The sequence below is a fragment of the Camelus ferus genome, chromosome 12 (genome assembly GCF_009834535.1).
Source record: "Camelus ferus isolate YT-003-E chromosome 12, BCGSAC_Cfer_1.0, whole genome shotgun sequence".
Classification (NCBI taxonomy): Eukaryota; Metazoa; Chordata; class Mammalia; order Artiodactyla; family Camelidae; genus Camelus; species Camelus ferus.
The window spans coordinates 52,810,305-52,836,691 of record NC_045707.1 but is presented as its reverse complement, the minus strand read 5'-3'; the positions used below and the strand labels follow the sequence as shown (position 1 = coordinate 52,836,691).

The 26,387-nt window shown below is 46.0% G+C and overlaps 1 protein-coding gene across 1 annotated transcript; it reads right to left on the bottom strand.

The window, feature by feature from the left end:
* Positions 1-3,031: 3,031 nt before the first annotated feature.
* SLC5A7 (solute carrier family 5 member 7) lies at positions 3,032-24,640 on the bottom strand. Its single transcript, XM_032493656.1, has 9 exons — positions 24,275-24,640; positions 22,884-23,112; positions 18,272-18,385; positions 17,365-17,520; positions 13,463-13,611; positions 11,851-11,994; positions 10,104-10,257; positions 7,905-8,122; positions 3,032-6,976 (listed from the first exon to the last, which is right to left on the bottom strand). Exons 2-9 carry the CDS (start codon positions 23,059-23,061, stop codon positions 6,350-6,352), a joined length of 1,740 nt encoding a protein of 579 aa, XP_032349547.1. The 5' UTR covers positions 23,062-23,112; positions 24,275-24,640; the 3' UTR covers positions 3,032-6,349.
* Between the last annotated feature and the right edge of the window lie 1,747 nt (positions 24,641-26,387).

Here is a 26,387-nt window from a genome sequence, read left to right as displayed (position 1 = left end):
GGGTCTTAGAGATTGTTCTAATCTCAGTCTTTTACAGGTAGCTGTCCTGTTTTCCCAGCACCACTTACTGAAGAGACTGTCTTTTCTCCATCATAAGCAATATTAAGACACTTGGAGACAAGCAGAATTATTTAACCATAATTTCAAATAACTCCTTTGCCAATGGCAAATGAGTTACTAATAAAAGTTACATTTAAGTCTTTCTTACTTTTAAAAACTCAGACTTAAATCTTTGGCAACATAGTGTTTTAGCATTTACTAAGTTGTTTTTAGCCATCTTTCTAAATAACAGTGATCTCAGAATTGTTTTGTACATAATAGGTGTAAAAAGGAGACTGAATCAAATGTGTGTGAGGCCATGGACGGATATCTGCGTTTATATTACACTTTAAATTCTCTAGTTCTCTCTGCAAAATGAAATGTGGGAAGTAGTTGCTAAGCATCGCATTATGTAATAGAAACTTTACTACGGAAACTAAAGCAGCATGAAAAGGAAGTTGTTATAAAATGGAAGACTATGTAGGTTAGATTTTTTTCTGAAGGCTAATTTCAACTTAATGTTGATCAACAGAAAATAGACGATGTGGGCTCCATTGTGTGTCTTCAAGCTCCGTGAACACAGACAAACGTGGCTGGGACTGCGGTGGCCTTGCATGGGTTCGACCCAGACGGCTCCCTGCACTTAAGTCATAGATTACATTTTATGCCCTCGGCCATCTGTGCCTGGGACGTTTTGACCTAAATAGAGTAATGTGGTTTGCAGTGTTTTCTTGACCTTGATGTTTTTAAGTTTCATGTTAATTTTTATTGGTTTCCATTAGCACGGTTTCCCACTCCCACCCATGCACATACATTTGTGGGCTTTAAGTCCAGCTTTTGGATGGTTTTCAAATAACAAAATTTGCTTTTTTCAACCTCTTCTCATTTTTATTACTTTGTGAAGAGTTGTTTGAACCATGTGATGCTTTTTTAGCGGGATGATCAGAAATATACAAAGCAAATAAAGAATTTTCAATGACTTTTCCAAACCTACAAGCTGCTTGCAGAAGTTCTGTTCCTTACTCTCAGTACAAAGTACTCTTGGTAGGTGGCAGTGCCTGAAAATTCCAGTCTGAATAGAGGGCAGCTTCCCGGTTAAGCCTGTATCCACACATGGTCCACAATTCAGATGCATTCAGAGTAATACTAAAATCCTGTCAAATTAGGTCCTTGAAAAGCCAAACAAACAAATCTGATCTCTAGCTTAAAATACTTTAAAACGTGACTCTCCTTTCTCCCTCCTAATTTAGAATCTATGTTGAAAACTAGTTGAACATGACAAGTTTCAAAGTCAAAATGATTTCCCAAATAGCTGGATACGCTCTGTCACAGTTTCCCACAATTTGGAGAGCTCTATGTATAGTTTCCGTATCTTTACATTTTTAAGGGGTGTTCCACTTGTGGCCTTTTGTGTGTCCTATGACTTCAGCCTACTAACAGGCACCCATGATTGTCACTTGGGAACAGGAGGCTTGGCCCCATGTGTGGCTGTTGGGACCCTCAGTCCGAGGCAGAGCTGCCCCTGAGGCCCCATATCTTCCCTGCGGGCTCACTCCTGAGCGCTGCCCACCCTGTATCACTGCCATCCCTCCCGAGGTTTCCAAATTAGGAGATACAGGAGACTTTAAAGATGCTCTGAATCAGAAGCCTTAAGAAGATCAAACAGAGACCCAGGGGGTTCAGTAATTCTCCAGCGACGCCCGTCTCTGGGCCGGGAGTCGGGAGTCTCTCTCCTGGAGCCCTCGTGCCCTGGCTCCCGTCAGCTGCACCTCAAAGCACTGCTCGGGGTGGGATGTCTCCAATCTTCCTTTCATTAAAACCCACTCCTCTAACTCACCACGAGGCCTTTGGTCCTAACGAGTTTCTGTTTCTCACTGCTTCTAGATCAAACCTCAGAAAACCAACACAACATTTTGGCTTCAACACACACAATACAGTACTTCTTTTAAACAGGTAACCGTAGCTTTCCAACTAAAACAGACATAAAATTTCCACATACGCTTTGATTTTAGAGAATGTAAGTAATATGAGATGGCAGTTTTCACTGTTTTGAAGTTTTTCTTTAGATGAGTGTATTACAAATGAAGAAATAATCACTAATCATTACCCTGTAGCTTCCTGGGTCTCTCAGAATATCTGTCTTAGGAGAAGGCTGCTGGTCATATTAAACTCTCCCCACGCACTGGTGAAAATGGAGCGGGCTCCAATGCCGTGTTCTAAAGCTCTCTTTCCTAGTGCCCGATGGTTCTCCTAGAGTGTGGATTTGTGGTAAAGCAAAGGCACCTGCTTCTGGGAGTGCGTCCGTCTGGCGGACAAGCTGGTGTGACACTTCCCACCATAACTGCTTACTCTCTTCTTCATTCACCCTTGAGCTTATTTAGGTCCCTACTCCATGGGCACCGATGCTCATGGCTAAGGTGTAAGGGGCCGAGGTTCTTCTGAGAGTTTATATAATTACACTTGAAAGACACCTGAGAGAGTGAGGTAAGAGGTATGAAGTCAGCCCCTGGCACAGCGAACCTGTCCCGCACCTAACGACTGGTGCATATTCCAAACCAGCAGCTACCAGACAGTTACGGTGGCTTTAAAAAAGTGGACCTTATATGAAAATGAATATATGTATGTATATGCACGACTGGTGCTGCACACCAGAAACTGACACATTGTAACTGACTGTACTTCAATTAAAAAAAAAAGTGTGTCTTCTTGATACTAATGGGGTAGATATAATGTCTATTGATTTCTTTGATTCAAAGAAAGGCCTGTATACAGTGAAAGAACTTCTTTTCCAAGAAAAGTAATTCACATTTTTTTTTTTTGAGACACCATATCAGACTTCCCCAAGATTTATGGGAGGTCCAACATTTCCGCTGAGCATTTGCTTTTGTTCCAGTAACGAGATGGTTTATTTCAATTCCAGTGCTTAACTGTCTTGAAGCATCATGTATATTCCTTTTAAGAGAGGGCCCCCAAAGCCAAACCCAGACAATCATATCCTGAATTGCACCAGCACAATTTAATATAATACCATTACATTTAAGACATTTACATGGACAGTTGCAAATCTACTTATTTGAAGCACAATTTACATAATATTTTGACAGACAAAAATATACGTTTAGAACTATTATGTGTATCTTTCTCTTCAGTAGCAAACTTATGATAAATTATACATTATACCAGAGTAAATCTTCTTAAAGGCTAAAAACAAAAAGTCACATTTATGTTTAAAATACAACACTAGTTTGTCATTTCCAAACAAAGAAAGCTAATGGCCATTACATTAGATTCACTGATTGCAAGCTTACATTCATTTGATACTCACACGAAACTCACTACTTGTAAGTGTAGCAATGAGGTTGGATTTTAATGCTGAGTGTTGGAAAGCTTGTTGCTGACATTTCAGTCCAGCTGCAAGCTGGATGTTTTGAAGAGTATATGTGGAAAAAAAAAAAAAAAACCCACACAAAAAACAACAACATTAAAGCAACACAAGGAACATGTTACACTTGTAACATGTTCTGAAAATAACAAACCTGTTTTATTCTAACGCTTTATCCACAGGTATTGCTTCCAAAGGTTAACACAGCCTATGTTGGGATGTTTCTGTTTTATTTTTCATGGAGGATGGGCTTTTTGAAAATTAGGTCCAATGGGGAAGTATGTCAACTACAAGGCTGCTTGTTACCTATGATGCCAAGACAGAGCCAGTGATGAGCACGGAGACCCTCCACCACGTTCCACAGCCTCGTTCCTCCCTTGGAACGTGGGGGAAATTTGTGCGTGAACCCGAACAAAGACCTTGGGACCAGTGTTCCATTCCTTTAGATCCTCAACCTTTTTGTCCTTTTGAAAAAAAAATTGTCTGCCAATATCTAGCCATCCACTGGTGTATTTTACATGAAACTAATCTTTTGTATATCTAGTTTGAGAGTAGGTAGGAAATAATGAGTTAAATAAAAACAGAACATTATTTATTAGCTTAAATTATTTAAGTTTTCTAGTTTTTAATATTTTCAACAAGGTAAACCTTTTCCCCCTTTATCTTTCTACTATTACAAAATGAATGAAATAGAAGAAATTTTCACTGTTAGTATTTATTCTTTTTCATTGGATTTAAATATGATCATTTGGACAATTGTTGCCTGACAAAACTGTGAAGCATAGTGTCAGTGGGGACCACGTGGCCCTGTTTCAGTCTACTTGACCACAGGTGATGAGTTTCTTTGGAAGCATGTGCCTCAAGGAGTTGAAACAAAAACTTACGGTGACGGATGGGTGAAAAGAACTACCCAGGCAGTGCGCTGGGAAGCGTGGCAAGTCTGAAACAGCACGTCTCCCGGGAGCTGCAGGCCCCATCCATTAATTACCTTTAGGGGTCAAATGTTTCCAGCTTGGTAGTTTTTTTTTTTTTTTTTTTTATGTATTTTCTGCCCCTGGTTCTTCTCTCAATCCATGCCTGAGAATCTTGGGACTCCTACACTTACTGGTTCCAAAACCATGCTCCTTTCCAAGGACTCCATAGGGTACCGGGCATAGAGGAGAATCTGATCACACAGGTGAGTAACAAGAATTCTCTTTCCTTCAGGTTATGGATGATGCTTGGTAAAGATTCTGAATGCAAAGTCATAGTCACCATCACGTTTGGCTAACGCATTAAAAATGCGGGACATTGCAACATGTAAAATTACTTAATTTCATATTTAAACCATTACCCTGTACATTTAATGTATGTTCAGTAACAAGGGAGATTATTATTTGATGCTTTTAGACAATTGAAATGAAAAAAAAGGAATTCTAGCTTCTCAAACACAACTTATAGACTTAATATCAAATATTGAATTAACTTCAGTTTGTCTACGAATGGCAAAAAAAGAATTTTTCTTTTTTTTTTTTGGAAAAAGTGCTTCAGCTTGAATAATTCAGCCTGCCTTTCTTTTTTGGATCAGATACTTGGATAATTTTTCATCAGGTCAGTTCATTCTGCTTTTGTAGACACAGCGCCCGTTGCTCCTATAATACGCCTGGTGAGAAAGCATTTAAAATTCTAAAATGGACACAAACCATTATGTATATGTATACACATATATTTCTGTAACTCCAGAAAAGGAGCAAAATAATCTATAATGACCAACCTCATGAAAGTTATGTAGACGTCAAATGCTACAATGGACGATTTCTTCCCATTAGGACTTGTTTTCACTTTCTGCTTTCTTCTGCATTTTAAAATTCACTCTTTATCATTTGGAGTGGTGATGTGTCCAGGACTGAAGACTGGCTTATGCATAAAAAAGTGCCACCGAGTAGCTCTCCTGACATTAAATCATCCTCATGAATGAATATCCCAAATTGGGTGGTTTTGTGTTTCTAGTTTACTAGCAGCAGGTGTGGTCTGTCTGTCTCTCACTAACCATCCGTGGGTAGCTACCTCACCTTATGGCTGGCTCAGTTTCACTTCCTGTGCTAATTTAGATGGCTATTAAAAACATTATTTCTTTTATTTTGAAGCAAAACTTTATGAGCTTCAGATGAAGGTGAAGTTCCATTCTCTACTTAACGGCCTTTGTGATTTATTGCTCTGAAGTTCCCTAGTGCCCCTGCCTTCCTCACTGGGTGCTTTTCCCAAGGCATGTGGTGGCTGCAGACACTCTCCAAGGAACCAGGGACCCTCTACCATGATGGACTGTCCTCTCCGATTGCCTCACACGTCAGGAAATGCCGCTCCGCGATATTTTTTGGTGTTTGCTTTGCCTGCGCTCAGGATAATACACACCGCTACTCAAAGGAAAACAAAGTGCATATTCAGCAAATGTTAAAGTTAAGACGTGAAAGAAGGAGTCACTCGTCACCTTGAGAAGGTGAGCTGAGTAACTCACTGCACCGTCCAGTGGGGTGATGGGGACGGACTCTCATGACCTCAGTGCGATGCTCAAACCAGACGCGCGGGGCGTCAGTGCACAGAGTCGGGTCAGGACTGCCCACCTCTGGTTCACTCGTTTCGACTTCCTTGTTCCATAACAAAGGTGAACGGTCTGTCTGACTCTCTCTTCTTTGAGTGGGGCTTGATTCACGTCTGAACAGAGCTACTAGAGTCAGAATTGAATGAGGATGAGAAGTCTGGAGAGAGAGCTGCTGCTTCAGAGGGGCCTCCTTCTGGCCTGTCTTGCCTTTGAGCATCTGCACCAGGATATGGGTCTTTGTCCTCGTGAGCATTGCTTTTAAATATATGTTTTATATGCTGCAAACCATCCTCCGGGACTAGCCTGCGAGCGTGCTGTTTGAGAAAGCGGAGTTTTATGTGGATGGGCGACTACAGACTATCTTCAGTGCCAGAGCCTTCCGGACTGGAATCGACCTCAAGGAAGGCCTCTCGGTTGGTGAAGGTCGAGCTGAGAGTTATGCTCTGCCGAGGTTTCACGGGTGCAAGTTCGTCCAATTTAATGTTTTCATTTTTGACCAGAATTGTCTTGTCCATGTTTTCTTCACTGTGCCTGGCGACAACGGCGTCAAATACATCCAACTTTGGTGGCAAGGTTCCGCTCTCAAACAGGTATTTGGCGAGATAAGAGAAGCAAATGTTGGAGAGGAAGGAGGTCGCCATGGCCAGGGTCTTAAACGGGAATCTCTGATTGTAAATGCCGCTTCTATCCATGTAATACCCGGGGTAAAAGATCCAGGGCTGCAGGTTCAGGTATGGCTCCCCGCCGGTCACCCTCAGGAAGAGGCCGGACACGTAGCCGGCGGCCGCCCCGTAGGTGTTGGTGCCCTTGACAAAGAGCACGCAGAGCAGCTGTGGGAAGATGACAATGTAGACCAGGTCAGAGCTCAGGTACCACAGCCCGTACACCGTCTTCGTCAGCAGGGCCATGGCCGTCGCCGATGCGCCAAACACGAACACTGTGATCCGCATGACCCACACGATCTCCTTGTCCGACGCCTGCAAGACATCGCCAGCCGGTCAGTTTCTCTTGGGACGTGCAGAGACTGAGAAGCCCTCCTGTGCTTTAAAGCCGCTCTAAGAGTCCCCGGGTCCTCCTGGCTCGATCTATGGGCAGACCCAGCCTCAGCCACAGTGAAGCACATGAGGCAAGCCTCACGGGGGGCTGGGGAGGGTCTCAGTGAACACGTGCAGGAACAGAGACCACCCTGCCCTTGGCTGCATCCCAGGGTGGGCTGAGCCCTGTGTCATCATAGGGGAACCAGCAAGCTTACTTCCCACCTTCAGGAATGGTTTTTAATGTGGCGGGGGAGGCGTGGCCCCTCTGCCTTCTGCGCAGAGGAGGGCAACCTTAAAAAACAAGTGGCAGCGCTTTGTAGGCTGGGACCCGGGAAGCCCAGGGAGAGGCCGGCCTGAGCCGGGGAAGAGGGTGGAGGGGACTGTGGGCCCCTCGGTGAGCGCCTTCCACACCCTCTGCTTCAATAAGGAAAATCAAATTGAGAGGCTCTTTTCTGACCAAGATGGACTTGGGCTCCGGCGGGGAGGGGGCAGGAGTGACACCAGCACCCACGGAATCAAGACTTACCACGTTCTGTCCCCACCAGGGGTCTCAGGTTTCTTATCGTATTTAGTTCAACTCAAAGTTTGTCTAAGATATTTTAGGTTTCATCATTCGATTTGTTATGAAGAGAAGATGTTTAAATGACTGCAATGTGACCGTATCTCCTGGGAAACGGTCATAGTGACTAGTGCCCTCCAGTATTAGTGCGACTGACGGAGCGCCCTGAACGCCTCCGTGCGCAGTGTGCGTACGGCGCGGCACAGTTTAACCCGCCGTGTTTGATGGAGGCAGGGTCAGACTCTCACGCGGGGTATTAGGAAGACGACAGCGAGCACAGGTACACCATGCGCAGGGAGGCATCCTTACGTTTTGTCGGAACGACAGCTGGTAGATGTTGCGGGCAAACATGGAACTTGCCGACAGGATGGACGAGTCGGCTGAGGACATGACCGCGGCGGAGACGGCCCCAAGGCCGAAGTAAGAAACGTACACGGGGCACAGGTGCTTCAGGACGATCGGCAGGATCATGTCTGCCTGCTGGTTCTCCTTGGGGTCCTTGGTCCCGTAGCTGGTCTGGTTCCAGTCTGTGGGCAGAAACAACAAACACAACCACCAGCGGTCTTCACCTGGGTCACCCCACTCACCAGGCGGCTTTCAAAATAATTCAGGACGCGTGGATTAGTCTAATCGCGGGGGCAGCTAATAGTCTAACCGGGGATGTTGGTCTAATTAGGTGGGGGGTCCCTGGACTGGTCCAGTGAAGTTGTCTCATTGGTCCTGGTTTCTCACGGGTTTTGGTGACACTAAGTCTTATCCACAAGACCTGCACAGAATGGGAGAGGTTTTATTTACATTTCTCCTCCGCTGCGGTGGCATTACATTGTGCAGAATCACAGACAGTAAGTGTTCTTAAGCCGAAGCGTGGAGTGTGCCTCCGAACCCTGGGAGACGTGGGAGGGCTCCTGGTGTTTCACTGCTCGGTCCTCAGCTGCACACACACATTCTCCCCCTCAATGAAGCCTTGTTTTGGAGCTTCCTCCGCATTGTTTTTCTCTCAGGTAAATTCCTTCCTGCACTGAATTCCACTTACTGGAAACAGGCATGACAGATCAAGGACTGCTCCTTCTTATTGAGTAAAAAGTGCAATTACAAGGCTGAAATTTTCAGGGGTTTTGGACTCCATGGTAAAAGGACTTGAAACATAGGATTATCTTTAGAAGCACGACTTCTTTAGTGTGTTGTGCACTAGCAGGTGCCAAAGACTGCACGGAAGCTTTAAATGGCCCTGAGTACAGCTCCATTTTCACTCGCCCAACTTCTTCAATGTCGTGGTTACAGGACCAGAGGGGAGTGGTGTCCCTTCCCCGATTTTTCTGTTGCAATTGTTCAAAGTCATACTTTGATGGGGCCAGTTTTATAGTGTTAACTGAGATGTTGTGGTGGCAGAAATAACAACCAAGAATGCAGATCTAATTCAAGAAAAAATAGGCTTACCTTTTTTTTTCCTTTAGTCTGTTTTCCTATAACACCCTCCCACCCACCCACCCATCCACTAATGGTCAGACCTGTTTTCTGGTTGTGACATAAATGCTATCTTCTATTCAAAGGCACACAGTCACCTTTGTCAGCCACTTTGAGTGTTTACTCACATCATGGGTGAACCGTGGAGTACAGAATACACTAGGAACCATGACTGCACTCTTAAAAATTAAATAATCCAATTATCATCTCTATTAATTGGAAGTCACAGCAGCCTTGTGAGCATCACCCTGGGTCATCTTTACGGAACGCAGCCGACTGAAAGGTAAACTTCTTTAATCTGCTCTAACTGCCTCTATTAGAGGGCTCCCCGGATGTGGGGTTAATGCGCTGTATTTCCATGAAATGCTCTTGAAAGCGGCATAGCATTGGGAACGTAAGGTTCAGAAGTAATGAATGGGCACAATCACATTAAAGGTGAGATTGAATAAGTGTTCCAGATAGAGGCATCCTGGGAGATAAGCCCCTTAAAAAGCTCTTTTTACCAGTTTTGAGTGAGACACGCTCTAAGGGACTTAGTGCTTTAGTTTATCTTTACCTACAGATGGGTTGATTTCTGCAAGAAAGAAAACCTTTACTTAAAAAACCACTGAAAATGTAAACAGGACCCTCAAGTTCAAAGTGGTCCTTAGCGGTCATACAGATGCAGGTCCACTTCTTCTGAGCCAGTGGCTCTTGGCATTGACTCACCGAGGGGACTTATAACAAACACTGGTCCTTGACGCTATCTTAGACAGTTAAAATAAAATCCCAGTGGGGTAGAATAGAAATAGATACTTTGGGGTGTCCCTCTGCCTCCCCCCATGATGTCGGTGTGCACATTGGCTGAGAATCCATCGATACACCAACCCTGGTGGGGAGGGTCCTCACAGAAGTCTTACTGGTGATGTGAGCAAACGACATCTAAGCTAGAAAACAATCTGTTGAATTTGTAACACGATGGGCAGCTATGAACTGCGCGCGGTGAGAGGAGGGGAGGGAGGGCAGGTGGTAACTGACCACGTGGGGAAGCCGCAGGAGACTCACTTGTGGACGCGCCGATGGCTCCGATGAGGACGGCGGGCAGGGCCATGACCATGCACCCGAAGGCTGCCAGGAAGGACAGCACCTGGGCGTAGGTGGCTGAGGACGAAGACAGGACCCTCTGGAAGTAGGCTTGCCATGGGATCCCGCCCAGCATCTGCACGACAACCACAGGGACGCAGAATCAGCCGGAGGCCAGCAGCAGCTGTTACGCATTGTTAACGTGAGACTTTTTTTTTTTTTTTAACAGTCACGTTCAGAGCAGTCATCTGTATGGCTCTGGAGTGAAGAAAATGGTCCCACCCGCCACTCATCTGCGCTGCTGCCATTAAGTCGCTGTCACGGCTCCAAGGGTGCGGCCAGAACTCCTCCTTCACGATTACATAGCGCAGTCCTTCCTTTTCCTTAATTTACCTACGTAAAGCTGCGTTACAACTACCGGAAGCCTTCAATTTGTTCTTTCCTGGGGGTTCTAACCACCAAAGTTGTCTCAGAAAATTAAGATTCTGAAACGATGAAGCTTAATTTGAATCAAAACAGACCAATGGATATTTCTGGACTCCATTCGTGGGCCAGGCGATGTGCTGGTTGTCAGAGCCCAAAGGTGAGTGAAGCATGGTTCCTGCCCTTGTGAGATTGTCCGCTGGGAGGTCAGCACATTCGGTGTCTTCCAGGCGGGCATGCAGAGGGCTCGGGGCCGTGCAGGGCATCAAGAAGACACTAGAACTCCTCCTTACGCTCGTTTTACCTCGTACCTAAATGTGGTTTTATTAAAGGACTTACACAATGTGTGAGTACAGTACATAGAAGCAATTTATAATTGCATATCCCTACGCTGGGGCATGCTTCACATCCTAGTTCAGGACGTACCATGAAGCAGTTTGGAGACACTGAACTAGCCTGTAGTTTGTTGCATGCTATAAAGAATGAAGAGTACAGAAATGAGGAGAAACAATCATCTGGGGTCGCAGAGGGAGGCAGACTGTGGCATGGGGACCAGGAAAGCCTACGGGAAGGACACTGCAGTCGGTCCGTAAGCATCAGGGAGTGTCACTAGGTGGACATGGAGAGAGAGGCGGGTTCTTGGGAAAGACTCCAAGTGAGAAAGAAAAAGGAGGAACCCAAGAGGCAGCTCTGAGCCCAGTGTGTACTTGGTACAAGGTGAGGTCAGGGGTGGGGGTGGCTAGAGAGGAGGCCGGGAAAATCCTCTGGCACGTCTGTCATATGAGTGGGCGAGCTGATGAGGGGCCCCCCACACCCCAGCACAGAGAGGTGCTTCTTAGGCCCCTTCACTGGGCTCTAAACCTGGGATGTCTTCTTGTTCATTATTGCCAGTCTGTGCTAATCAGAGTGTCCAGAGCAATTTCCTTCTTGTCAAAGCCATACATGCTCAAAAGTGAAAGAAAAAAAAAAAAAAAAGAAACGTAAAAGAAGAAATTCTAAAATTCACAATCCTCTGCCTCCAGTCTGTCTATACTCTTCCACAGCTTTTCCTTCTGGTTTGCAACCCGTGTATCAACGAACCATGAACGCCCTCCAACGCCAATGCATGTTCATCAGTATTTTCAGTGACTACTTGAGCTGACAGGTCATAATTTACCTACGAGTGTCTCTGGACACTTGGGCCATCAGCCTTTGTAAGGAAGGTCAAGTCTGGCTTCCACGGACCAGCTGGAGCTCTCCGGCAGTGGGAATGGGTGGTTTTAGGACAAGGGAGAGACGGCATTCCTGGGGCAAGAGCATCACTTACCAACAACAGAAAGCTATCAAGCCACGTGTAGACCTCAGATGGCTCGACGGTCCCCAGCCAAGGCTTCTGGTACTTGGTGTGCACGGCCGTGAACCCGATGTCGGTGACCGCGGAGTTGGACAGTGCGAAGGGGACGCTGACCCACTGCAAGCAGAGCGCGTTAGTGTCAGGCTGTGTGCGGCCTCTGGGACTCGTGGGACCAGCCTCCCGGCTTGGCCATCCCTCCCTCCTGCTCAGGGGAGGACCTGGAAGCAGGTTCTCTGTGAGACACTGAGACTTGGAAAAGTTAATGTAATGCATTGTCAGCTTCTGTGCTTTAATCGCACTGTGTTCTATCAGCTGCAGAGCAGCCACCGGAAGCCTCTGTGAAGGAAACGTTAACTTTGAGAACTTTACGTATAAACATATAGAAATTTTTGTGTTTTCTTTGAATTAGAGGAAGATACCCATTTATTAAAGTGATGAGGAGAGATCTGTTGAGAACTTGGTGGGTGAAACAAACCCTGGAGACTGAGCCTGGTACCAGTAGGGAGGAGGGCAAGGGAGAGCTGGTCGAGGTGGAGCGAGGTGGAGCGTGGGGACCCCACAGGATGTGTGTGTGCGTGCATGTGTACGTGCATGTGTGTTTACGTGTGTGCATGTGTATGCGTGTGTGTGCAGGTGTGCATGCGCAGTGTGTGCATGTGTGTGTGTGCAGGTGTGCACGCACCCACACACCTGCTGGGTGACAGGGATGCTGGCCTGGGTGACTCAGGGAAACGGGAGAGATAAAGACAGATAAGTGATGGGAATCCTGACCTGCAAACTAAGGGGTTTGTGTCTTGTTTTGTGGGCAACTGGAAGTTAGAGGAATTTCTTCTGAGTTTTAAAAAGATTTTAACAGTACTTCTTCTGAAATTCTTCTGTCGTAGATGTAAACAGTGAGATCAGAGGAAGGGAGGAGTCAAAAGCAGGAGGTGGCACTGAAGTCACCCAAAGGCCTGAAGCAGAGCCATGGCATTGGTCCCAAAAGGACTGAGGAGGGAGATGGGGCAGCCCTCAGAGGGTCAGGGAAGAAGGGGGTGGGGAGCAGAGGGGACGTCACATGGGACCTGGGTTTACATCTGTGCAGCTCCAAGGACAATGCAAAATCAACAGAATTAGAGAAATGGATGTAGTTTTAGGCATACGTTGATCAGTTATGTCTGTACGCATAGCAATTTGAAGCTTGGAAAACGAGCTGTGTTTGGCCTTTTATTCAGCCAAGTGGGGCCTCACCTAGGAGCCAACAGAGCTGGTTCCTCCTCACTAGTTACATTTGCAGCAGGAAAGGGTGCCAGAAAGGGTGTCCTAGGCCTTCCTGGGAGTTAACTGAGGCTCCACTTTTCTGTCAGATTCTCACAATGTCACTAGAGTTTCTCATCTAATTAACTCATGGAGAAATTACAAATTTCAAACAGTATAGGACTTACCAGGTATTACGTCTGGTAAGAGATAGCATTTCTATTAATTTTTGCTCAGTTAGTAGAAAATACCACATCATCTTTTATAAAAGGAGGAAGAGAGGGAGGGAGGGAGAGAGAAGGAAAGAGAGAGAGACAAAGAAAGACAGTATGAGAGTGGTCCCACTTACCAGCCCCACGAAAATGCAGAAGAGCTGGACCACGTCGGTGTAGGCCACGGAGTAGAGCCCGCCCACCAGCGTGTACAGCGTGGCGATGAGCGCGGAGACGATGACGGACCAGTGCACGTCGGCGTGGATGACCACGCTGATGGTGGCGCCTGGAGGGTCGGACGAGACAGCTCAGGGGAGTTTCACACTAAATTCCTGACTCTCTGCAGACTGAACATGCATCTGTCTACTTATGGACACGCACACACGCATGTGTACACACATGAGTTTAAAACCTTTCTCTCTGAAGTTAGTGCCTTGCTCACTTATGTGGGAAAAGCTGAAACTCACAGGATGATTACAGAATCCCATGACACACACTAAATGTAACGCTGCTGTGAGACCTCACAGTGATCCCACTGGCCACCTGAGACTCTGACTGGACTGGGCACACGCAGTGTATATGCCCCCATCCATGAGCAAAACTAGCCTTAAGCAGAATCACCCATTTCCACATCTTACAGTCAGGATTCATTCGCTGATCTGTGTTGACTCTGTCTGACAGCTTTCACTAGATGACTCTCGGCGTAAGGTACCAAGGCTTGAAACAAATTTGCGGGAGAAAATGACGCGATTGGTAAATTGCACCTTCCAACTTTCTCTCTTTCAACTTTGTGAAAAACTGCTTTTATTTTATTTGTTGGTGGAGCATTTTCCAGTCCTGTTCCCAGGACCGCAGGGTACTGAAAAGTCCTAGATTTCAGCATCACGTCTTTAAATCATTTTCATCATCCAAATTTTAAGCCTGCCTTGGAAGTCAGTCTCTGTCTGACTTTATGACTTTGTTGAAGTCTGCATCTTCAATAGAACATTGAGGTGTGGACAGTTGGACCACGGTGGCTCTGGGGCCGCCAGTTCAGAATTCACGTGTTGCTCTGCAAACCCTTTCCCCACTGTGCTCAAAAGTGTCTCGTTTATATTTCATGTCATTAAATGCAGCCACGATATTCCTATCCTGTTAGCGTGCATGCTACAAACCCATGGTTTCTTCGAGTCATTCACTGCAATCTTACGTTCTGCCACAGCTCCTCAGCTGCGTGGTGATTGCCTATAACACCCACCCAGGATGAAAATCCATTCTTTTAAAGAGCAGTCTAAGATATTTTGATCTAAGATAACAACACAAAGTATTTTTCAAGACTTTTTTTGCCTTAGTGCTTTGGCTTTGGTAACAAAACTAAATTAATTTTTTGAGCAAAAACCAACTGAGGAAAGAAATAATCTAGTAAGGAATTGGAAGGTGAAGACAAGGGAAGGAGGTAAATTATTTGTAAATGGCTTTGGATAATTGACTGAGTTATTGTTCTTTGGAGAGCTAACAAGTTATTTATTTCTCCTGAGATTATTTACTTCATGTTAAACCTTCAGTTGCAATTTTTGGCCATTCATCTTTGGTCTTGTTCTCTGCTTTAATTAACAACATTTTGAAGTTATATCTCATGAGTTATGAAAAGTCCAATTATTACCTGACCTCTTTGGGATACTGTTTAATTTTCCACCCATCTGTGAAATTTCTATTAATCCTGTACTTCCAAAAGGCAGGGAGCTATATTTATGGAAGGAAGATCACTGGACTTGGAGCCTAAAGATTGAACACCCTGCTAAATGCTGCCATTTGGTTGTAACCCAGTGGTTTTAAAGAAGTCATTCACTTTTGTACCACTATTAAGTTTGGGATAATTTTTTTCTCTAAAATACTTCCTAAATAATTCCATCATTTGTAGTCACATCAAAGTTACACTTCCAGATCTGTTGGGAAATACTAATTTACTCATGCAGCCACAGAAATAAATATACTGCAACTAAAGTTATAAAAACTCACTGAATTTGAGCTGTTAAAAGTGTAAATAGACATTTCTTTAAGAAGTTGTCAGAAAGTCATCTGTTTGTACCAAGAAGATAGTCTAAGACTCTCGTAAGTTTCAGTGGTGACATTCACAGCGAGGTGGTGACAGATCTCGTCCCAGGTTGTTTGTAACACTGACTTGACTTACATCCAACTATTGCTTTTGAAGAAAATAGAGGTGCTAATTTAAAAACACACACACATTCTCTTTGCCAGAGCCTGTGTTTCCAGAGCAGCGGCACTGTTTTCATGTCTGTTGCTTGATGTGTATGTGTGTGTGTGTAAGAGATAAACATATTTTACACGTATACTGATGGGCACACACAGATGTAGACAGATATTTACATAACTAACTGCCGAAAAGTTCAGGGCTTAGCTATTATGTTTTGTATTTCCAAAATACTTTAGAAATAATGGGTTTTTCAGTCTACCCTCCCTTCAGGGCTCTGTTATATAAATTGGTCTTTCTTCAGCAAGAGTGAACACGTTGTACCCTGTTAGACATTCACCCCACTCCTTTTTTGACATCTCAGCAGGCAGTTTGTTCTTAAAACTGAAATTTTCTGGTGTTGAAACCAATGACAAATAAGCTACCATTGCTTCCTGGCTAATAAGAGCAGGTGGGGAGGGAGGTGTGCTTTTATGCAAAATATATTAGGCTGTGCCGTGGTAGTTATGGAGAATGATTACCCAGAACCAGGAAAGTGCAACATGTTTCAGTGAGTTATTACAGCAATTTATAACTATCAAATTATCTTCTATTCTCCACCAAGTCATTCCTTCATTTCACAACTGGAGGCCAAGAAAATAAGATATGACTGTACGGGAGTCTAGGGAGAAAGAAGTGAAAGGTGGTGTAAACTAAAGTCTGATGTTAGAGACCAGATCAGGTGATACACTGAAACCACAAGCTTGTAGTCTGGAATATAGAAGGAAATTCATCTTATCCGACTTTGGTTTTGGCCACTTAAAGTCTGGCTGTGGACGCAAACCATTTATCCCCATTTGTAAGATGAGAGGGAAGCCTGGTGTCACACATGGACGCAGCTCCCTCAGGAAGGATGAGGAACTCCTGACACTGCTGGTCATCGGGAAGGAACTGCACCCAGTATGGTTGCTTAGGTGCCCCCTCGATGAAAGGCTGGGGTACTGAGCCTGAAGCTCTCCCACAATCTCACCAAAATCTGTTTTTTCTAAGTCTTGAGAGTGGGCTGAGAATCCAAGGTCCGAGGACAGGATGTCTTTAGCATCGACGGATCCTGGCATAGGTGAGACCTGAACGAGCCCATTTCCCACATCCCTGAACAAGCCTGCGGCCCGCACTCTAGGACGCAGTGGGATTTCACTGAGAAGGGAAGGGACACGGGTTTCCTTCTTCTCTTTTGTAGAAAGAGTAGCTGTAGGTGATTCATTCATTTGCTTGTTTGTGATAAGACTGGAACAGCTAGCAAGACACAGGTCCTGCCTTCAAGAAACATAGAATGCCTTTTGTGAGGTTGGAAGTTGGGAAACAGACAAACAGGCACATAACCTTACAAGTGATAAGACCACTGAACACAAAAGTCCCAGCGTCCAAGGAAGGAAGACCAGAGGAGAGGCTTCCAGGGTGACAGTTCTGGGGTAGTGACACCAGAGAAGATCTGAAGGTACCTCCCGGCTGGCTGGATGGAGGTGAGAAAGGAAAGGGGGTATGAGTCCAAACCAGAGAGCACGGGCCTAATGGAGTGTCAGAAGAAGGGAGGGAGAGAGGGAACCAGAGCCCAAGTCACAAGAAGCCTTCCTAGCCTGGCTCAGAAGCCTGGTTTTCAGCAGGAGAGGGACGCACTGCTCAGATCTGCATTTTTGAAGGATGTCTCCTACCAGTGGAGGTCAGCAGAGGGGCCACACTGTAAGCAGGGGGTGGTCCAGGTGAGGAGGGCCAGGGTGGCCCCGCCTCAGGCTGGAGAAAGTGAAGCCATGCACCTGACGCTTCCCCAGCCCGGGTGATGCTGCCAGCCCAGCGCCTGCCGGTCCTTACCTAAGGCGGAGAAGATGGCCGCGGCCCAGAACATCTCCCCCATGAGCGCGGGAATGAACAGGAGCCCCCCCATGCGCTTGCCGTAGATCTGCTGGAACGGGTCCAGCATGGTCACGTAGCCCTTGGAGCGCATGGGCTTCGCAAAGAACAGACCACCTAGAGGGCATGAAAGCAAGTGTCAGTGAGAAAATAAAAAATCCGTAACACAGTAGTAGTCTTGGCCCATCTCTGACTCTGTGTAACGTCTCCAGGAATTTTTTTAGCACACTTAGATGTGTTAAGAGACCAGTCTGCACAATCCTGTGAGTGTAAAACCAAGAAATATTTAGCAACCCAGTGGAAATTTCTGAATACAGTTGTCCTTGTATGCATCCAAGGCTGTGCCCGGCATGGCTGAGGCATGTGAACCGAGAAACCTGGACCAGCACGGCTCTCGTGGAAATGTCTTCATGCGTTTGGATGGCCCAGCAGGACGTTCAGACATCTGATTCAGCACGAGAGCCATTAAAAGTATTCTAAGTGCAAAAAAATATTAGGAACTCTCTGTTACATAATATTCTCAACCTTTTACTAGTTTGATTTACAAAAAGAAATTCAGGTATCATTCAAGTGGATTCATTTTTAATGATACACCCACACTGTTTTTGAAAGAAAAAAAATCACTCTGTTACAAAACCCACTGTTCTGATAACTAAAAGATCAAGGGACATTTTTTTTTTTTTAACATAATCCGTAATCAAGAGATCCGATGGTCTAAACACAAGTATTATCACTTTCTGCTAAGAGCTGCTCAGGGGTTTCTGGTCTCATTTCCCACGATCGTGGTCCACATCACTTGACTTGTTATTTGTATTTCTGGTCTCTACGCTTTACGGACGGAGTCACTCAGGTCTACGGTTTTGCTTACCTAAAATCAGACTAAGAGAGTATCCGATGGGTGCCTGTGCCCAAGCGAGACCGTAGCCTGGCACGTACACGGCTTCGGCTGTGCCGTTGATGTAACCTCCTCCGACCCAGGTGGCTGCAACAGAATAAAAAGTGAGGGGAAGACACGGGCATACGCGGCGTCCCTGGACCTGCTCAGCGCGGCCCAGCCGCCCTCGGCCCCGAGCGGCTGGCGAGGCGGCCACGGGGCGCGCGGCGGGTCCGGGCTGGAGGGTTCTAACCGCGGCGGAGGCGCGCTGGGCTTCAAGGACTTAGGCAGGAAAAATACATGTGCGCTCTCGATACTTTTTTGGTATTGGTTACACGGCAAAGATCAAACATTTCCAATGTCCTAAGTCATTCTGTTATTTACATTAATTCACCTATTTTTATGGTTTTTAAAGTGATATGGAGAAAATCTAAGGTTACCTTTGGAGCTCCCATTATGGTTTCACTGAAGCGTGTGGCCCCAGGTACGTTCTAAATCCATTTAGTCGTCAGCACTTTTAAGTGATTTATTGTATCATAAAGCCTGGGATCATATACGATATGTTATATTATATCTCAATAATACTGCAACAGCCACCATCACAGGGGTCCAGGGTCTTCATTTCAAGATCTTTCTGTTTTAATGGTACTGATCTTTTCTCATTGACCATGACTGTTGTCCTCAAGCAGTGGTGTGTGTGTGCGTGCGTGCGTGTGCCTATGCGTGCGCATCTACATGTGTTTATGTGTGCATATGTGTGGGTGTGTGGGGGCATGTGTATGTGTATATGCATGCATGTGTGTGCATGTGTATGTGTGCCTATGGTGTGTATGTGTGGGTATGCATATGTGTGCACATGTATGGGTGCGTGTGGGTGTGCATACGTGTGTATGTATGCACACATGCATGTATGAAGGAATGTGTATGCATGCATATGTATAGGTATGTGTGGGTGGGTGTGCATGTGCATGCATGGTGGGTGGGTGGGTGTGTTTTCATTAATAGAGTCACTTGGTAAACATCTGGGTACGTAGGATTTTGGTGAATTTGTTCTGAATTGTAACTGAGTTGTATTACTACCTTAAATTGTTGAGGGACTGGAGGGAGGAGGGTGACACTTTTACCGGCAGGGCTCCTAAAGCGGGTTCTAATGACCTTTTCCTCCTCTGACTTCCTCAGTACCCGCCTCACACTTAGCGCCAGACCTGCCTTCAGTAGAATTTACAGCACTGACCACATGGCCATTTGCAATTCTTTGTTCTAATCCAGTGTTTTCAGTAAGATGGCTGCTATTTCATAGAGAATAACAAGAAATACATTTTCTTCAGATGTTATTAAGTAACATTTCTTTAACATAAGACTTGGAGAAAAGAGGTCACAGACCCCCCCCAAAAAAACCCCCACATTTTGATTAAGTAAGCTTGGGCTGAGAATAAGCTATAAACTCTATCATTTTCTCTGAGAAGACAATATAATAGTTGATACTTGCTGAAAAAGGAAAGTTAACGAAACACTCAAATCCTTGCAGTTTATGTCCTTTTAAGAGTATGATTGAAATATTTAAAATTATCCCTCGACAGAATTTGAGTAAAATTATGAGGAACATAGGCTGGTATGAAGCTCATCAGATATGAGACTGAATTCTGGGATGTATCATCCAATGGGGAATAAAATTTGACTCTGAAAAGTTCTCTGAAATCTCACAGTTAGAACATAAGGAGAGTAATATGGATACAAAACTGCCAGCCCCACGTGTTTCTGTTGTGTCTCTTGTCAACATGTATCTGGCTTTTAATCCAAATACAAAGCCAAGAGGAGAGAATGTTCAGGGGTTAACACCACTTTAAAAGGTCACCATGAAAAGACCTTCCTGTAAAGGAATTTTAAGTGCACTTAATGGAGAGTTACTATAAAAATTCTCAGGTGGACAAACGTGTACTTAGCTGCCTCTCTCATCTTCACGGTAGCTTTTCTGTGGGTGTTGATAAATAGCAAACTCTGTGATTTGCTTTTCTCATCCTGAACCCTGCTGAACTTTAAACACGCTTTTTCGCACTGGGCATGTAACCAGGACCCAGAGGAAGAGACTCTTAGAGGCACAGTGCCTGAGACCCTCACCTTCCTGCGAGGCCCCTGGGACTGCTGGCACCGCACCAGCAACGCTTCCCCGCATTAAGTAAACGTCTAGTAAAGAATCTCAAGCAAACACACACACACACACACAAAGAAAAAGAAAATAAGAGGGAAAAAGAAAGTAGACGTCTGATGGTCTTACAAGCACAGCACTTATCAGTGATCATCTTCCACGGTGGGGGTCTCCTCTGTCTTTCTAAGAAGAAAATTGGTGCCTGAATGATTGCAGACATTAAAATACAGACCAGCAGGCTGGTTACTCATTACGATTACAGTCCCTCCACTTTCATCGATCTGATGCTTTCTACATCAGAATTTGCTTTGCGGGTTTGCATATTTCATGTCAGGTTCACGAGTGAGAGCCAGAATTATTCTAAATTACATGCATTCTTATTTTCAATCTTTATTTTTCATCAAAAATATACAATCAATGAATCTGACAAGAGTTAGATAACGTGATTTGGATTTTAATTAAATTATGATATTGATCAAGGCTTTTTTCTGTTCTGAGAGATTTAAAAAAAATCTTTAAAAGCTGAGCTCAGGCATGACACTTTTTAAGAAAAATCATAATTCAAATTTTTAATACACTGTAATAGCCTATTAGATTAAAAAATCACTCTAAATCATAAAAATCTGAATTATTATCTTTATGAACATAATAAATATTAAATTAGAGTAGGAGAATGTTATAATAATTTGCAATGAACAAAATACTTTGGTATACACAACTCATTTATTCTTTTCAACAGTTTTGAATCAACAACTTTGGTCACTTTAATTTGCTTTCCTACCTGTTTTCTTTGTCAGAGGAGAAATCTGAGGGAAATACAATGACAATACTTGAATCCACTTCAGATACAGTATCACGTATGGGTCTTTAGAGGAAAGAAGAGATGTTCAGGCTACAATGAAAACTGGAAGCGAAGATATACAGGTGTGCATGTTGTTCATTGATTAGTGGATAGTAAGAGAAACGCCACGAAAACCTGTGCCAACGTCTCAGCAAACGTCTGCAGGTGTGTGTAATTCTTATTCTTCATGTTTTTATGTTTTTCTAATTTTGCATCTTATGTATCAGAGAAAATATTTTTGCAAAACATATATTTTTCTGTATGTGTGTGTGTGTAGAAAAAACCAGAGACAGAGGGTCCAAAAGAGCTCTGTTCACCCTGGGCCCCTTCATGGAGAATGGGGTGAAGGCTGTGGAGGGCTGGACGTGGTATGTGGTGGGGGCCCTGGCGTGGCTGCCAGACCAGGGTGCGGTCCTGGCTCTGGTCCTTGCAGACCACGTGACTCTGGGTCCTGACTCCACCCAGAGCCCTTCCCTAGTGCTGCCATGAAGATCGAATAAAACCACAGACATCTGGCGAAGAGTTAAACATAAAATGTGGATATCTGACAGGCAGACTCTGGAGTCCAAAAGTTATCTACAACATTGCAGGTTTCGGGTTGATTTGGTAACTATTTGATATCCAGGGTGAATCACCTTTAACGAGCACTTCAGGGCTGACGATTGGCATCATTCTGATGTGACAGTTTTCCAATGAGCGCTCACTGAGTTCCCGTTAGTGTGGGCTAGGCTGCTAATGTTTAAAAACCTAATAAAGACTCTAAAATGAAAAAAATGTGTGTTGTCAGTGAATAGGTATCAAGTGATATTAAAGATATAATTTTAAATTGTTGTTTCGTAGAATTATTGTCAACAACCGAGAGAAGAATGTAAAAGAAAACCAGTCGTCACTTGTTCAGAACCACCTCTGGGCAGAGGAGAGATTCCTGCGGCTCCCAGCACAGAGACGGCTCGCATGGGTTAGAGCTGCGGTTGGCAGCTGGGGGATTCCTACCGCGACATGCCCTGGCTGTTTCCCTTTTATATCAATGTTCCTGGAAATCTTTTTTTGCCCCCCAGTGCTGTGGATCCCTAACAATAAATGTGCTTTCCTTCTGTGAGTAAATTATCTTATTAAATGGGAGAATAGGATTTCAAAACAAGACATCAATCAATTTGCAATTGTGTTGCTCCCAAATTAATTTATCCAGGTTTAAAACCATCACTAGTTAGTGTTCATTGACTAGTTAGGATTCATTAAGGTTACTCAAAGTCACAGCTTTCTGCCTGTATTAATGAACAGGGGGAGACGCTGACTTCATCACGTTAAGGAACAGAAACACAACTTTAAGATGAAGACATTTTGCACATTCCTCCACCTCTTTGTTTTCACTGTCTCATCCACTGAACAGCCCAGGGAGCCCAGGCTGCTTTCACTGACACTCTGTCTGGTGATTTATCATAAAATCATTTGTTCAAGTGCTACTGACTTGAAACCGCTGCATTTTTGTTCTACATAAATGTAAAATTATTTTAAAAATATATGAGTAGTGAACACTTGTAATCCCCCAAGGACAAAGAACAAAGTTTGCCTGCAGTCACTCAGGGGAGCAGAGGGAGGGGTGGGCGCAGGGGACCCACCTGTCATGGTGAAGCCGCCCACCAGCAGGCCGATGTCACGGCCGCCAACGATGATGGCCTCGCTGCGCTCTTCGGAGCTGCCACTGTGTTTGGTCCTCCAGGCGGCCCAGATGCCGACCAGCAGGATGAGCAGGTAGAACACGACGATGGCTATCAGCCCCTCCACCTGGAGAGCCATTGTTACCTGGGGCTCCGCGTTCTGCGGCAGCTGGCTACTTCATTAAGGCTTCTGAGGGAAAAACAGCATGCTTCATCAACCAGCCAAGCCAACACAGGCAGCCAGGACTCAACCGGCCAGCCCCTGAGAGGGCCGGCACCACTTAAAAGAAACAGTGCTTTGAAATCTCCCGTTCAACCGCGATTACCGACGAGTGTCCATGAGCTCACTATTTCTAGTCAACAAGTCCACCTTGTTTCGAGTTTTCAAGAAACAGAAGCAAATTGGAAATGCTGTTTAAGAAGCATAATCATTTTTTGTGGAAGAAATACTTGCAATGCACAATTAACTTTGTCTTGTATTTTTGCTCAGTAACTCGGTCAAGAAATCCCTTACAAAGAGTGTGCTGTGTTTGCTTTTTGGAGCTAGGTATTTTTCCATCTGGAATTACTCAGTAGTGCAACTGTATCATAAAAGATGACTCTGAGAATTGATACATTCATTCATTCATTGTTCATTCATTCATTATGGTAACCTTCCTTTCAATAATTTCAGGGAATGGTTCCAAAAGCATTGTGACATGCAAATATCTGTGGGGGAAAAAACTTCAGGAAAATGCATTTCAATATCACACGGCCTCCAATTTTCAACAAATGCTCAAGGTTCAAGTCACCGCAGCCACTGAAGACTTTGTGTTGTTTAAGGGGTCCCCCTCCGGATTCCACCGCCCTCCAGTGGTCTAATCTGTCCCCCACCCCCAATGGCACATACAAGAAAACGTTCAAAAATAGAGAAATGCCTAAAAGGTAACGGGGCGTCAGAGGCAGTCAAAACAAGACTCTTGGAAGAGAGATAAGTCCTAATGCCTTCACTTTCTGGAATTCTTGTTCTGTTATTCCCCCCTCTCGTGACCACGGCCATTCACACTCCCGGTTCGCACAGCGAGTGTGTGGGGGAGACTCAGACATCCGCGCGCGCACGCAGGTGGGTGATGGACCTTGGGCCAAAGAACTAGCCCCTCGGATTCCTGGCAGGCGGGACGGGCTTTGCCTTGCCAGCCCGAACACCGGGAAGGGCCGCTGTCTCTCTTGCGCCGCCGGCGCCCCCGGCACCCCCGCGCCCCAACATCACCGAGCTCGCACCCGCGGGCCCGGACTGTGGGCGCCGATCCACCGGGATCCCCGCGGGAGGCACCGAGCCGCGTCGGAGGAGGGGTGGCCCGACGCGCTCCTACCTGGAGATGCGCGGCGCCGGGAAGCGCTCCGCGGGTCCCGTCTGCTCTCGGGAACGGCGGAGGCCGAGGCTGCGCGGGACCCGGGAGGGGCGGTCAGGGGCCCAGGGGCAGCAGGGTCCGGCGGTTCCAGCTCCCGCGTCTCCGCACCCGGCGTCTCCAGGAATGCGGCGCGCGCCGAGTTGATAGGTGTGGGCGCGGCGCGGGGCACTGGGTGCGGAGAAGTGGCGATCGATCCAGTATTGGTCACGGTCCCCTTTATAAGGACGGCCGGCGGGCGATCGTCAGAGCCGGGGAGGCGGACGTCAGAGGAAAGTGGCCCGCGAGCCGGCGGGCGTGGGGCGCAGGGGACGGGCCGGAGCCGCCGGGCCGGGCTGGGCTCTGGGCTCCGGGCCAGCGAGCCGCGGGGTCCCGGCCCGACAAGGCGGGCGCGGCGCTGCCACTCCCGCTCCCCTCCTCCAGGAAACACGGCGTGATTCCCCAGGGTCATTTCCAATTCCAGCTCCCCACGACTCTGGTTGGAAGCAGGGGATGAGGAGACGGGGAGGGTCTCAGGAAATCAGGTTTTCAGATGGAGCCGCTGGAGGTCCAGCAGAGGAGGGAGGAGTCCAGGGGTCTTGCCCCCCGAGACCTTGTGGGGATGGTTTCCTGAGGCGTCTCTCACTGGTGCGCACCGGCCGCCTCCCGGGGCCTCGGGTGGAGGCTGATTTCAGCTTCCCTGCTGACGGGTTCTTTGAAGGAGACCTTTCAGGAACGTTTCAAGAGTCATTTTAAAATTCATACCTTTTCCACTTAAAAATGGGATCAAGATGAAAGACTCTAGGAGCTGTCCACATCAATGAAGGTATCTCCTAAGCCAGACAAGCTTGACCAACCAGGTTGCCGCCCATCTAAGTACCCTATTCCAGGGCTGCACAGTTTTGCTATATAAGCTTTAAATCTCTATCTGCACCCAGTATCTATATCTAATACCTAGATTATATGTCTGTGGCTACATTCACATCTAGCTGTACTTAGATATCTGTATAATAGAGAACCACAGACATCGTATTTCTGTGGGTGTGTGAGTGAAGGAAGAGACAGAGAAAAAGGGAGGGGAGCCACAAAGCCACAGCCCCTCTGGCCACGTTTCTCACTTCGTCCCATGTCCCACCAGCCCTGCCAGTGAATTAAACAGCGAAATAGGAAAATCTAATAGCTGACAGAATAAGTGAGTGTTTCCTGACTCCTGTCCACCTCTCCCAATGCAAAATGTCAGGTCGTCCCCCATTTCTTGCACTGGATTTGGAAATGAACTTTCAAATGCACATCACCACTCCTCTTCTTTGTTCTCTGCATGCACAGTGACAGCATCCGACCACTCTGCTTTAGACAAAGTCCACGGAGGCAGAGGAGGACGGGGAGAAGGGCCCGTGCGCCCGGTTATCCTGTCTGGTCTGTGTGATTGCACGCCTTTCTATGTAAATCCATCTTCACATGAAAGTGTTATGAATGTAAGCAATTTTGAGAAATGGACAGAGGGAAAACAGAGATGGAATTTTATAAAATCACTCGAGTAATTTTTCACAAAAATTCATTCATTCATTTTGTTTTCGACTGTTATAACTGCATTTCTGATTCTGGATGTTGGCTGCAGGTTAATTACATCTTTCCTACCGGAATGTACTTAAGGTGATGATGATGGAAATGTGTGATGGTAGCGGGGCAGGCTTGGGCAACCGCAGCGTATGAAATGGTGCCACGGCTAAGATCAGGAGGTGGACTCACATCCAAGGAGGGACGGAGAGGAGGCTGTCCTCTCCTCAGAGAACTATGCCCGGGAATGCGGCCAGGACGCAGGGCTCTGTGGGGCCCCTCCTAATCCACTTAAGAAGCCAGACTTGCCAGACCCCAGATTCAGTGCCAGATCTGGGAAGGTACAATGACCTTGAAAATGGCCAGAGCAACTCTGACCTGGCAGAGTAGCTGTCCTCCATGATGAGGAGCAGCAGCTGGAAATAACCATTGCCGACGCACGGAGTCTGCTTCTGGGGAGACGTTTGCTCATTTGCTCCTGTGTCCCATCTCGGGATGCTGCTGCTTGTGAATTCTGCTCCGGGATGTGCCCTCCCTGCCA

Bases quoted from the DNA above. Each gene is read 5' to 3' on its own strand.
- SLC5A7 (XM_032493656.1), bottom strand. From the start codon at position 23,061: ATGGCTCTCCAGGTGGAGGGGCTGATAGCCATCGTCGTGTTCTACCTG. The intron at 18,386-22,883 runs GTGGGTCCCCTG...ATTCTGTTGCAG, and splicing joins GGGCGGCTTCACCATGACAG to CCACCTGGGTCGGAGGAGGT. The intron at 8,123-10,103 runs GTGAGTCTCCTG...TTCTGCCCACAG, and splicing joins AGCCATCGGCGCGTCCACAA to ACTGGAACCAGACCAGCTAC.